This window comes from Strix uralensis, chromosome 5 (assembly GCF_047716275.1).
Source record: "Strix uralensis isolate ZFMK-TIS-50842 chromosome 5, bStrUra1, whole genome shotgun sequence".
Taxonomy (NCBI): Eukaryota; Metazoa; Chordata; class Aves; order Strigiformes; family Strigidae; genus Strix; species Strix uralensis.
In genome coordinates, this window is record NC_133976.1 from 77,744,128 (window position 1) to 77,759,166 (window position 15,039).

The window sequence follows — 15,039 nt, forward strand, 5'->3', positions numbered from 1 at the left end:
GACCTCTCTGGAAGCAAATGGGAGACCTGGTTACCCAGGATATGGAGAAGGCCAAGGAACTCAACAACTGTTTTGCCTCAGTCTTCACCAGCAAGTGCTCCAGCCACACTGCCCAAGACACAAAAGGCAAAGGTGAGGACTGGGAGAATGAAAAACCAGCGCCTGTAGCAGAACATCAGGTTCAAAACCATCTAAGGAACCTGAAGATGCATAAGCCCATGGGACCTGATGAGATACATCTGTGGGTCCTAAGGGAACTGGCACATGAAGTGGCTAAGCTACTACCCACCATATTTGAGAAGTCATGGCAGTCTGGTGAAGTTCCCACTGACTGGAAAAGGGGAAACAACCCCCATTTTTAAAAACAGAAAAAAGGAAGACCCAAGGAATTACAGGCCAGTCAGTCTCACCTCTGCCCAGCAAGACCATGGAGCAGATCCTCCTGGAAACTATGCTAGGGCACATGGAAAATAAGGAGGTGACTGGTGACAGCCAACGTGGCTTCACTAAGGGTAAATCATGCCTGACTAATTTGGTGGCCTTCTACAATGTGGTTACGGCATTGGTGGATAAGGGCAACTGATGTCATCTACCTGTACTTGTGCAAAACATTTGACATTGTCCCACATGACATCCTGCTCTCTAAATTGGAGACACACAGATTTGATGGATGGTCCACTCAGTGGATAAGGTGGATAAGGAACTGGACAAGGAATCAGAGTTGCAGTCATTGGCTCGATGTCCAAGTGGAGAGCAGTGACAAGAGGCGCTCCCTATGAATCGGTACTGGGACCAGTGCTGTTTAACATCTTTGTTGGTGACATGAACAGTGGGATTGAGCACACCCTCAGCAAGTTTGCCAGCAACACCAAGCTGTGTGGTGCCATCGACCCACTGGAGGGAAGGGATGTGCCATCCAGATGGACACTGACAGGCTTGAGACGTGGGTCTATGCAAATCTCATGAAATTCAACAAGGCCAAGTGCAAGGTCCTGCACATGGGTTGAGGCAATCCCATGCACAAATACAGGCTGGGCAATGAGTGGATCGAGAGCAGCCCTTCAGAGGAGGACTTGGGGGTAAGTAGTGGATGGAAAACTGAGTATGAGCCAGCAATGTGTGCTCACAGCCCAGAAAGTCAACCGTATCCCGGGCTGCATCAAAAGAAGCGTGACCAGCAGGTCAAGGGAGGTGATTCTGCCCCCCTACTCTGCTCTGGTGAAACCCCACCTGGAATACTGTGTCCACCTTTGGGGCCCCTAGTATAAGAAGGACATGGACCTGTTGGAGAAGGTCTAGAGGAGGGCCATGAAAATGATTGGGAGCTAGAACACCTCCCCTCTGAGGACAGGCTGAGAGAGTTGGGGTTGTTCAGACTGAAGAAGAGAAGGCTCCGGAGAGACCTTATAGTGGCCTTCCAGTACTGTTGGAAGTGTGGGAAAAGCAAAACAGTGAAAAAAAATGCAAAACACACATTTCCTTAACACATGGTGCCCAGAACAAACACAGGGCAGGATGGAGATCCAGTGATTTGTGTTGCCATGGCACCAAGGAGGAATGTGAAGTGAGGCAGAGGCCACGCGGTCCCGTTCTTTCACTTTTCTCAAGAAACATTTGACACAATTATGCAGATGTATCTCCTGCTCTTCCTCTTCTCTCAAGGACTGTTTTGCAGAACTCCACAGACCTTATCTCTCATTCTTCCTATTTTCCCACAAAAACAGCGCACACCTTGCACTGAGGAACATGCTGTGTTGCTACTCAAGAAATAATCGCTTGACCACAGTCCCACCCACTCACACATACACACTTAGATAAATACTACCCTGAATTTGTATCTAACTCGGAGGGACAGATGGATGGGTTTGTGCTCCTCCCCCCCCCCCCCCCCCCCCCCCCAAGAAGGGACCCCTTTTAGTAAGATTTGGGCCCTCAGCTATGCCAAGTGATTACCCAGGAATTAAGTGTATGTGATTGCAATCGTTTTTTGTGTGTAGTGCTATATAGTCAGTTTGTGCATTTATCTTAGGCAATCTCAAAGAATCTGTAGATGTTGCACAAGAATAAACTGTACTATTCATGAACCTGACTGTTTCTCTTGAATGCAACCAGACCTACAGCTCATGGGCTGTTCATGCATCTGGGTCAGACCTATAGTTATGGCCCTAATTGGCATACCTATTAAGAGATAAGTCCAGCCACCCCTAGCCCCTCTAATCTCTGAGGACTGGCTAGAACGCAAGGGGATTCATCTCTTACCAAATTAAGTCATCACCTTAAATGCAATAAGTACCTAAAGGGGGCCTACAGGAAAGATGTGGAGAGACTCTTTATCAGAGAGTGCAGTGATAGGAGAAGGGGCAACAGTTTTCAACTGAAAGAGGGTAGATTTAGCTTAAATATAAGGGAGAAATTCTTTACTGTGAGGGTGGTGAGACACTGGAACAGGTTGCCCAGAGACGTTGTGGACACCCCTTCCCTGGCAGTGTTCAAGACCAGGTTGGACGGGGTTTTGAGGAACCTGATCTAGTGGAAGGTGTCCCTGCCCATGGCAGAGGGGTTGGAACTAGATGATATTTAAGTTCCCTTCCAACCCAAACCATTCTATGATTCTGTGATTTAAAAAAAAAAAAAAAGAGAATTGAGTTATTATGGTAAACTATTGATGAAATATAGCATAGGGCCTAGCCTCTGAAGATGCAATGCAAACCATGTTAAATACACACCTTCAAATTTGGAGCAACAGCACATACATATTGAAAATATGTATGATTTGCTGTAAAGCTTTAATATGAGCACCACACAAAGAAAATGGAACTATCTCATGAGTAACAGCCAGGTGTGAGGCTTCAGAGGTTTTTTTTGTATGTAATGGTTACACACTTCTTTTCTTTATCATGGAGTGCCACCTGTTAACAGCACAGATAGGCAAACAGGAGGGGACAGTAAGGTATTTGGGCACCCTACGTAGTCCAAAGCTCTTATTCTTAGTGTCTAGACTTAAAGAGCAATTTTTAACATTCTTAGATCCTAACACATGCCCTTAGAAATGAATTCTAAACCTCACAAGGTATCATTTTATTTTCTTAGTATGTGAAAAGAAACTAATATGCCTGCAGTAACATTCACAAATAATTGCTTCACCTTCTGACCCACCAGTCGTCATTTTCCACAGAGTTTAGAAATGTCACATTTCAATACACTATAAATACCTTTCACCTCAGGAAAAATTCTGGTCTACAGGGGCTCCAAACAAGTGAAATGTGCATGTGGTCTTCCGTGGATATATGCATATCCTATTAATAAAAGTATCCAACCCTTCGGTGTTGCTGGCAGTTTCTGTTCTTATTTTCACTTCACTGTGGCCTATCACAGCAGTCATTGGTTTGTGTGCAAGAAATTTATATGGGAAAACTGAACATAAAGCACAAAGAATATTAATAGCTCTCCCTGAAGACACAAACAGATGTATATATACACTGCACTTCAAACACAGCTTTTAAACTTGGCTATGAGGAATAGAATTAGCAGCTGTAAAACTAAAAGGTTTATTGCAAATGACGATGGACCAGATCCTCAACTGATAAGAGAGCATCCTTGAAAGAAATCATCCTCCACTCCAGAGCCCACTACCAGATGCATCACTCCAGCTGCACGCAATAGCCACTAAGGCTGCCTCACATACCACACACCTGAATATCCTGCCAAAGCAAGCTGCCAAGAAGCTACAGTACCTGATGGTACCTACCATTCTTGTGCAGGAAAGCAGGACACCTATCACAGACACCTAACACCAAAGTATTTCCTTCAGCATTCCTTCTTCCACATCTCCTTTATTATACTGCTAACCCTATCTAACAGCATGGGCTGCGAACACCTGGAGAAGCCCGGGGTTCTGTGGGATGGTGTAATGTGTTGACCATAACTAAGAGAATCTTCCACTGCCCAAAGACTGCAGCTTGCAGACTCTTTGCACTAATTAAGTGGCATAAATGAGCAGCACTGCTCTTTGGAACACGAGCTGCAGGCCTCATCTTATGTCCCAGTCAGTCAGTCATAAGAAAAACGCTGTATTTTCACTTTCCAAAACACTATTCTTTAGCTAGAAAGGACCTGCTTGTAATTTTGTGCATGTAAGAATAAATTACCTGAGCTTTATTATGTAAAATCATAAAAACGTAATCTACACATACACATTTTATAGGCTGTGGTATCTTTGATAGCAACATAAGGAATATTTGTTTAATTTATATGCAAAGGGAGGACTGAGGCATAAAGAACAAAGTGCAGTAAGAGGTGTTGGGAATAGAAGATCTGAAGCAGACATCTATTTACAGCAATTCAAAGCCGCACAAAAGAAAAATAAAATAAAATCTTTATTACTGAAACAGATGTTTATGAGACAGGAAAACAAAAGTAAGAAAATCCCAACATCTGGAAATTTAAGTGGTAGCAAAAACTGTAGGATTAAATTAAAATAAAGATAATAGGTGTGAACTACTAGAAGAGCATCCGTGAGATAAACCAACTGTCGACGAATTAGCTGGAGAAAGTAATTTTTAGGAAGATGAAACATTAAAAAATACTTTGGCTTTCAGTTTGTTGAACTGAATAGAAAGAACACATGTGAGAATTTAAGACTTAAAATTAAATATTCAAGTCTTCGTGGACATTATGTGAATAATTCCACCTGTGACAAAACTATAAAGTAGCACTGGAATCCAGATAGCAGAAGGTGCCATGTGTGCAAAATGTGACATGATTAATCATTCTTGAAAGCCATTCCTGTGACCAGGATTACCGTGACAAATAGACAGTTAAGCAGTAGAATATACTACTGTACTGCTGCATCAAGCTGCACATGATTCTATTTCATATTTCTACACCACCACCAAAATACCACAGAGAGCTGTGAAGTTCCAGCAGAGTACTTTTTTGATGCAGATGATCATCGTGTCTCCTTTTGCTAGGCACCTCATGTAAGACAGACAAGTTTGCAAGTTCTAAAAATAGGAAGTTGGTGAAATAATTTTCCATATTGTTTTTAAGAAGTCATCAGAATTTTTTAGTAGCTGCTTAAAATACTCAGTTGATTCCTTTTGTTATGGTTAGCTTAAAAGACAACAAGGTATCAGAAGAACCATACTTTAGGTGCAAAACACAAGCATCATCAACTAGCTAAATGTGATACAAGCTTGAGTTATCCTTCTCAACTCAAAACCTAGACAATATTAACTTATTCAATAATTTATTACCCTTTATTTTTTCCTCCGACTTTGAGCTCTTAATACCTGCACAATGTTGCTGCCTGCAAAACTGGCTCGTCTCCATATCCGCCCTCTGACCAAAGCCTCGTTTAACAGGTGAGCTAGTTTCCGTTCCATCTCAGCCTGAAACACTTCCTCCTGAATTCGCTGGTCGACGACACCCAGGAGAACTACATTGCAGAGAAAGTAACCCAAGAACACAAATTAATTAGTAAAACTTTTCAGTGTCTTTTCTGCAACTTCAATTACAAGCTTTGAGTCACTCTGCGACAGCTCACGGACAATCCAAGAGCAGCTGTATTCATATGGGAATACTGCCCAGTTCAGTTGGAGGCTACATGTTGGAAAGGAAGACAGTGGGTGGGAAAAGGTTAACAGGAATAAATTAAAAAAAAAAAAAATCAGGGCAGAGGGCATTTCTGGAATCTCAATCAGGCTAGACAGACCCAGAATATTGAAATAACAATTTTAATTCTAAAAAAACATAAAACTTATGAGCATTCAATGAATTGTTTAAAAACAAATAAAAGAAAATTCAGTCTAAACTGTTTGCTGCAACTACTTTCAGTCAAATTGTTGTGTTCAGAAACCACAGAGGTGGAGATGGGTAGGGAAAGGGTTTGGAATCAAGGAGAAAAAGCAGAACAGCAGCACATGAATGAAGCTGTGTATTCCAACTGCACGTTCCCTAGAGAAGATAAAGATTAACAAATATGCCAATCATAGCCCAAAAACACTGGTAGTAGCCCTGCCCACTTCACTTCCCAACCCCAGGTACTCTGGGTCACTGGAGCAGCTAATGCTGAGAGGAACCCCTGAGGAACAACACAAAGGAAACATGAAAAAAGTGTGGATCTTTACTAACAAGATGGCATCCAGTAAAAGAAAAGTGGAGTGAATGGAGTAATAGTCATTCAAATGACCTAATTAAACAATCCTAAGGGATAGTAAACCAGCTCACTGCCGACTGCAGTACAATAATTTAGTGTCCATTCCTGTGCCTCTCCACTAAAATGGTTTATATTTGTTCAAAGTCCCTTTTTCAGTGTTTTCATGTTTACTTTAAGCGTGGTGGTTAATAAAAAGCCATTCAATTAGCTAAAATCAATTAAATATAACATTTTTTAATTTTAAAACCAAAACTATTAAAACCACTTTTTCCATTTAAAAATGTTCACTGCTGATATCAGAAAAAGGAAATATCTTCATTATTTCTCAGAGATCAACAGCATCTGTCTTCTAAATTCAATCACAGACTAAGTATCTCAGAATTAAATAGCAACATAAATAGAGAGTGGCCTAAGGCTATTATATACAGCAAGCAGAAGACCAGTCTTGCCTGTGTATTGAATTTCAGTATCAATGAACTATGAGTAATAGCAGGAACTATATTCTACAACTGAGAGGGACAGCTACAGAGCACACTGCATATCTCAACATTTTATTACTATTGGGATACATGAACATATATCTGTGTAATCTAACATTAAAAACCTTTATGTGCATAAATTCTATCATTTACCCGTGTCATGAGTCATTACCCTTACAATATGATATACAGACTGAGAGGACTAACCCAGCCAAAGTCTACCCACTCTTCCCAGGCTGCCCACATGAACTGGGATTACAAAAAAATTCCTCTGTAGCAAAAAAGGTGCTGCAATTGGCTTTCAAAATCTTACAGTCAGGAAGTTTAGAAAAACCCAAAGGGACCTGATTTCAGAGCTGGAAGAACCATCTTCTTACTGCAGGATCTAAAGGAACTTCCAGCAACACCAGAAAAAGCAAACCTAAGGCTAAACAAGAAAGGGGGTGTGTGACCCAAAAAGCCAACATAAATCTCTAAGGAAGGATGACATTGGATGTGGGATACTCACATGTAGCTTCTCTCATGTTACTGAACATGATCTGAAATTGCTTCTCTAAAATAAACTGTGTGGGCTTGAGAAATTAAGTTGCAACTTGATTTTCTGCTTAAAAAGTAAACTGGGTCAACTGGTGAGAGGAGGCAGCGGTACCTGAGAAAAGAGTAGTCTATACAACTGGTGAAATACAGGTGGTAGAGTTGGGGGAAGACAGAAGTGTGGCCAGTGGTGCATCTACACCCTAACAGCAAGTTTTGTAGGCACAGCCTGATCACTGTTCAGGCTTTCTGCTTAAGAGAAGCAGGTAGGACCTACAGCATGCAAGCAACCTCAACAGCCTTTGAGCTGTGACAGCTCAAGCATATCTGTGAATTATAGAATAAAACATCCACAAGACTTGGGTGGGAGGGATCTGCTGTGAATGAATCAGAAGAGATCAATGAACTGTGATGAAACTCTTCTGTGTAATTGTAACATATCTATTTTCATTCTGTTTTATTCCTGGTATGTTTTGGTAGAAAGCACCACACAATTTTAATTTTCACTTAAAAAAAACCCTAAAAATGAATGTGGTATATTGACAGCATGCAGAGTAGACACTTTTTGCCTGACAGTGTTAAGTTGTCTCACTAAGAATGAACTGCTTTATAGACAAAAACTACTTTGTGTGCATTATCAAGGAATTACAGTAATTCATTCTATACCCAGGAATTGCATTTCCCAGATATTCCAGGTCACTAGGCCTTTGGTTTTAGAATTTATTCAGCTCAGGCGCATTATTACTTCATAAAAATGCAGCACCCCTAAGCTATCAATATTTACATAGGCTAGTTATCCTGCTAACAAAAATAATTGCACTCTTACTTACTCACAGAGACTGTACATACCTGTTCTCACCCAGGAAGATTTCATCAACTGAGACACGTTAAGCTTAGGATAATGAAAGGCTGAGGGAAAAACAGAATGGAGGAAAAACATCCATAAGAACAGTATTCTCAACAACATACACCAAAAAAAAGAAGCCACTTCATAATTTATACTGTCAGCAAGCATCTTATTTACACAGATGTATTACTACTCCTGAGGCTATGCAGACACAACGGTAAGGAAAGTGCTCTGAACATACACTCCCCAGTTCGTCTCTGAACAAGAAGAAGCTAACTGAAGCAGTCAGATTTATTACCTGAAAGATTTCAAGCTGCTGTACCGAGGTCATTGCTCCTAGAAATTTAAAAGCTTGCTGTCTGAATTGTGACTCTTACTGAACTAGTTGAAGGATCAGACTTTTGCTCAAAGGGCAATGAGGCAACTTGTGTCTCAGAATGGAAATAAGACCTTCTCTGAGGCAGAAACTACATGAAAACACTAAATGTAAAGCAGAACACTAAATATATCTGATTTGTGTTCCAGACTTGTGCAGGGTGAAGCATATAAAAAGCACCACCTTGGTAATTTTTTTTTTTTTTAACGAAAAACACAAACTCATGTAGAAACATTGCTGTAGACAAATCTCATGGCTTTTGTGTTTGGCTGGGTGGCTCCAAGCTTTCTTAATTTCTCAGTTTTTCAAAAAAAGCTCTGTTCCAGAGCAAAATCCTTGTGCCAGTGAAGTAAATAAAGTCTATTTCTACTGACTTCAGTAAGGATAAGATTTTTCCCAAGGTTTCCACTGGAGAGCAGTAAAGACATGTTGGGAAAGAAGTGAAGATGGGGGCTGGGCCAACGGCTTCCTCAAGGGAAGTCTTAAGCTTCACTACGGCAATAAGGAAAAGGAATGGTCTTTCTCAAAATATTTAATCCAGATGCAGTTTACTAAGCATTATACAAAGGTTAATTTTTAAACCATTTCATGGATAGAAAGAATGCGGCACATAACAATTAAATGACCTGGTCCATGTTAGATCAGTTTAGAGTAAAGATATCTTGTCTTCAGTTGTACAACAGTTTGCCACTATTGCATGTTTCAGAGAAATAGAAAATTACTGTTTTTCTAATTTAATTATGCAGTAATTTGTAGAGTAGCTGACCTCTGTCAGTGTACCTAAAAACTGATTCTTTTGCCCCTTAAAAAAAACCTTAAGCATTTTTTAAGGCAAGAGCAAAAAAATCACTAGTTACATTGCACCTTTTATTTTCATAGATTCATAAATAATCCTATGGAAAAATAAGAAAATTTGGTTATTCCACCTTTATTTCAACAGCAGCACCACTAGCTTCAAGAGAACCACCAGGAGATACTTTGTGAGCTACTATTCAGAAGGGTATGAGAACATGGTCCTTTACTCTGAACAGGAAACATTGGCCCTTTACACACTGACCAGGATGCATCATATTTCCAAAACTCTCAGACACACAAAAAATACCTGACAGTCCATTTAAACAAACACATTTATTTTTGCATCCTGCTACACCGTTCTTCTGATTGGAGTTCTATTTACTCTGTTCATGCAATTGTTTGCTTCATTTAGAAATACAACCTGAACAAAAAAGCATAAACTAAACTGCATCTATTGTTTTTCCAAAGCATGGGAAGAGCAAGATAAGAAAATCAAAAACTTTCCAATGGCCATAAAGCTTTGAACTGCTAGCAGTTGTGAATTTTTTCTTCTTTTAAACCAAAATCATGTTTTGCCTCAATACTTAATGTGCTCTTCACACTTTTTCTAATTAGTACTTGAAAATGATTTAATTCATGCAAATTGCTGGATGACTATTCACTTAAACTTTTCACGGAATTAATGAAATTTAAAAATAAAACAACTTGAGCATAAAACGTTGAAATTGAAGGGAAGATGTGCCATGATCCTTGGCAACTAAGGCTGGGTGCTAAAACCTGACGAAGAATGCAGGAAATGATGGAAGCTTCTGCAACTGAGACCATGCTCAGAAGTCAGAAAATCCAGGCTCCAACTCTTATTCCATAGGTCATTCAAGTGTCTTGCCAACACACATATGGCCAGATCCTGAGCTCAGCTGGAGTTTTAGCACTGCAGTAAGATCATATTTGCAAGATTCCTAATGCCCCCTGGAACTAACGATTAAAACCAGCACAGACTGATTGCTATTCTGAAGGGGAAGTTGGATAGGCAAAATGCAATTATTAGTTAGATTGCAGCTGGTCTGCTAATGACTATAGATGCATTAATGAAGTAGATGCTAGCATCATTAGAAGATTCTAACATGCAGCCCTGAAGCACCATACCGCATAACAGCATTGATTCAACGCTGACTGAAACGGCAAAGGGTCACCTAGTCACCCAGTAACCTCCTGACAGCAGTCTGAAACACACCACTTGGGCAACATGGCCTTCACCAGATGCTCCAACAAGGATCTCTCTGACCTTCTCATACAGAGATGTGGGGCACCATGCAGGATAGAACTGGTACTGATACATATTGATCGTTCTTATTTCTAATAAATGGAGGAACAGTAATAGAAAGCATGGAGGGAATGCAACATTTGGAATGAGAAGGCATCAACTGAAAAATAAGATTCCGTGTAAGTATTGGGGTGTGGGTAATAGTAACACACTGTATCTGTTAGAAGTCTGATCCAAAATCCACCCAGAAAAAACCTGCTAAATATTTCTGCAGTCTTTGGATGGTACCATATGATTTTATATTATCCTACTGGCCTTGCAACATCTCCAAGATGTCTAAAATAGATGCCACCCATCAAAGTGCTACTTATGACACTGAAAAAATAGTAAGTCTCAAGGCAACTCTCTCTATTTAGTCATAATAAAACCAAATAGATTTATTCAGGGTAAGTTCCTGAAGGACAATATTCCTCATCTAGTCCACAGCTAGCCTTTGCCTGTCCTCAGAGAAATCTTCCAGCCATAAAGAGATACCAAATATACTCTTTCCTATTATTTTTAATGAATTAGCACCCAAACCCCATGACTTGGCTTTCTTTCTGCTGACATGTAGTTCATGACCATCTAACCAGTTTACAGTCTAAAATGTGAGATGTAAGGTGGTCAATGCAATATAAGCATGCAGGAAGGTGTAAACAGAACATCTGAATGTAAGCATGTTGCTAAAGTCACCTAGAAGTCTGGGGGGGGAAAGAATAAAGTCTGGAAGTTGCCAAGCTTGGCAACTCCAACAGCCCTATTCCTGCACAGAACAGTTCATTCTGCCAAACTAACAACTTTCACTTCACTACTGACCCTGACTCTGAATGAGTGGAAATAAGTTGACAAAAAATTCCCATTTTTAATGATGTACTGCACAGGGACAACCCACAGAGTTAGAAGTATGAACAGTACATATTAGTTATGTGAAAAAAAACAGTGAAAGGACTGTGTGTGAAAGGCAATGTGAAGTGAACAAGCAGCAGGGAGCAAATACATTCCTTCAAACAAGGCTCATATTCGGGTATCGATGGCAAGGTCTCACTTCACTTAACAGTGTTGAGATACAGTGCTATTACACAGTAGCTTTTCCTCAGTATGAATCAAGTTCAACCCCCTGACAGCTCAGCTCACCTACAAATCATTTCTTTTTCTTCAGATGCAGACTATAAAACTTGCAAAATCATACACAGAACTCTGGGGGCTGGGGGGTGGGTAGGGGAGTCACCACCAAGAGTATTAACTATTAGCATGCCTGATAACTAAGCCACAAATGGCATAGAACAGTATGGCATGGAACATTTCATATTTACATCTAAACAATTTATGTATAAACAATAAGATATGTAAATTGTTTATATGCAAATATGTACCTATCCAAAATTCCCCCCAAATTCACACTGAAAAGCGGAGGGTTGCATATTAATTTGCACAGAGCAAAGCAGCTACCTAAGGAAGATCTTCACAACACCTTCCCTGCTACAACTGCTCTGTAGGCCAAGGAAGAGCACGAATGCAGAGTTCAGGGCCTAAATACCAAAAACATTTAGGCATCTTCCTGCCAAAGTAGCTTTGAGGATCTGGCTGGTCATCCTCAACAGACTGCTGAATAAGATGTCTCAAGAACGATCTGCCCAATGCTGCTGAGCCTTTGGACATGATTTCTGGCTCTGAATACTGAAGATCTAAAATCCTTTGGCTCAAAATACAGTCACAGCAACAGTACAAAAAAACTGTAGAGACAGCTAAAAATAACCGAGCATAGTTGCCTCACTTATAAAAGCGTATGAGCTACATTCATTATTGTGCTTGCTGACAGACAGACCCATAGCTCTAAAGCTGAGAAACTGTGTTCCCACTTTGCCGACATCAAATGGCACTATGTCTGGTATTCCAAAACAGTGACTACAAACACACTGAAGCACTATTGAGACCAAACTAGACCAGATCAAACTAAAATGATCTGTCCTGCAGTTGTCTTAAATCTACAGTAAATCTGAGTTCCTCTAGCAACAAGCAAGTCAAATACTGACAAGATGCTCCTTGATTCAGGGCACCATATCCACCAAATCCTTGTGTTTTCCACATTGCAGACATTAGGAAGATCCCATTATTCCTAAAAATTCTGAATTGCTAAATTAAAATGTAACATATTAATTTTAATTTGATTTATTACATGTATTTTATTTCGTTTATTTTAATACAACATTAAATGTTTTGAAAATTCAGTCTAGACAAATTTGAAGGTCGTCTTCAAAATTTCTCTATCAAACAAACTAAGAGACAAGGCCACCAACAAACTCTGGCTAAGATCTCTGAGGCAAGTGCTATGCTCTTCTGGCAACATTCATTCAATAAACTATGGCATCAGCTGGTGGCGTCATTGAAGGCAAGGGTGCACACATAGCTTGTTCAGCTGTCATCATTCCCACTACTCGGGATGTGCACCAAAAACCCAGCATTTTTTAAGAGCTCCAAATAGGAGAATCTGGGAATAAAGTGTGTATCATGGTGGACTTAGTCACTACTGATGACTAACTAACTTCCTACACTAAGGGTCGGCTTGAGGATTTGAGGCTTGGTATTGTTTGGAAGATTTGGTGGATTTGAGGGGAGGAAGAATAATTTTGTGTTTGAAGTCTGGAGGCCTGTGCTGGAATTTGCAGGAATGAAATTACCATACTGTTGGCATACTTGTTTGAAACTGCCAGCAGGAAAAACCAAACAATTCCTGAAGCTTCAGAAACAGAGTTATAGAAATAACTCACCCACAGGCTTGGACATGCCACCGTATTAACCAGAGGCTAAATCTGCCAGGCCACAACAGCCAACAACTACATTATTTCATTGCAAATCCTCAGAGTAGTCAGGAAAGGAGGAGAAATCCAAATGAGACCTTTTTCCAAAGGCACTGCCAGACCTCTTCACTCATGCTACTTTGCAAGGTTTTCTCATGAACATGTGAGCTATCACAGAGCTCCACCGGCACTGGCCAGGAGTCAGCCCCGCTGGTCAGACACTATAAGAATGCAGATAATACAGGGAGAGCTCCTGCTATGAGCACTAAAGAAATTACCTTCAAATTTCCTAAGTACCATCAGGGAAGGAAAATAAGGAGAACAGTGTACATGCATGTTTAATAGGAATGTTTCCCCTACAACCAGCCTGTCTTTCAGGATGCACCAGCCTTGGTAGAAATTCTGTTATCACTTAATTGCACTGAACCTCTATATCATGCAATCCAGAAGATGGATTCTCAGCAAGGGGCAACCTGCAAATTCACTACAAATGTCACTCTAGAATATGTGGACAAAACTAAAACCCGTAGGACCCGATGTGTGTACATCGCAGAAAAAAAAAAAGCCCCATGACACTGAACATAATACCCAAGAGACCAAAAGTAATGAACTCCAGGGCAAAGGTGCAAAAGATATGATGTAAAGTAAAGAAATGTCTTTCAAGCAATCAAGGCAAGAGGAACATTTAATTTGAATTCAGCGTGAGATAAAGACCACAGCCCACAACTGAGAAATTCTGTGGCCTCACAAGGAACAAAAGTGCTAGTCAACTACAGACAAGATTCTCAAGGCTTTCAGTCCTGGCTCAATTAAATACAGCTACCACTGCACAGGTACAGTCTGTAGGAGACCAGCTGAGAGCAGAAATGTCTAAAGGAAATGAGATGACAACCTGCTACATTTTTTAATTGATCATGGGAGCAGAGGGTTCAAACTGCTGAAAAATGAAGACAAAAAGCTCCAAAAAACTAGTACATTTATACTACTTGCTAGTCATTCAGAAAGTATCCTGTGCAGTCACCTTATATAGATTTAAAGGTGCTATAGAGAACAACTTCTGTTGACATCACTCTCCTATAATATCTTTGCTGACATATTACGGTACAGCTGCATAATGAACAGCAGCTGCCATTAGGCCTGATTTTCCACTAGACATTTAATTGTATAGAGAGAATCAATGTGTCAGGTGCTATACACCTTTATAGCTCACAAAAGTAACTCTGATAATTAAAAATCTGCATTGGAAAGCACAGTGACATAGGAAAAACTGGGAATTAATGGACTGGGTTATCAGTAACATCTGTCACCAGGAAAGGCAAGTACTGTTCTCTCATGATCTTGCTTAACATTCGTGAGACATTTCTGTCATGAACAATCCATTAGTTTACAAGGATAAGTGTTGAGTTTAGAAACTTGTCTTATTTATGAGACTAAGGTAATCTGAAAAATCTAACCAAACATAAATTGTCAAGGCTGAGTGTCAAGCAAACTCTGCTATGCAGGCAGTTCCCATTAATCTAGGTTTAGGATGCAACAGTCTGGAAAAAGTACATAGTTAAGTTCAACAGAAAGCCCAAGGCAGTAAACCCTGCTGAGAAGCAGCCAAGGCCCCTGTAGACATATCCACAGACTCACACCTTGGATTACACTTCACAGCAATATTGGTCAAAGTGACTTTTTTTCTTTTAATCAAGACTAAGACCAGGGAAAATGAAGTCAGGTTAAACACAACTCACCCAGTGCAGAAGGA

At 40.2% G+C, this 15,039-nt stretch overlaps 1 protein-coding gene across 3 annotated transcripts in view; it reads right to left on the reverse strand.

Annotated features, from left to right (window-relative positions):
* Positions 1 to 15,039, reverse strand: part of KIAA1549 (KIAA1549 ortholog) — a 154,614-nt gene that overhangs the window by 54,779 nt on the left and 84,796 nt on the right. For all 3 annotated transcript variants that reach the window (XM_074871830.1, XM_074871831.1, XM_074871829.1), the window contains exons 7-8: positions 8,020 to 8,079; positions 5,292 to 5,437 (exon numbers count right to left, since the gene is read on the reverse strand). In XM_074871830.1, coding sequence (XP_074727931.1) covers positions 5,292 to 5,437; positions 8,020 to 8,079 — 206 coding nt within the window. The remainder of the gene's footprint in view (positions 1 to 5,291; positions 5,438 to 8,019; positions 8,080 to 15,039) is intronic.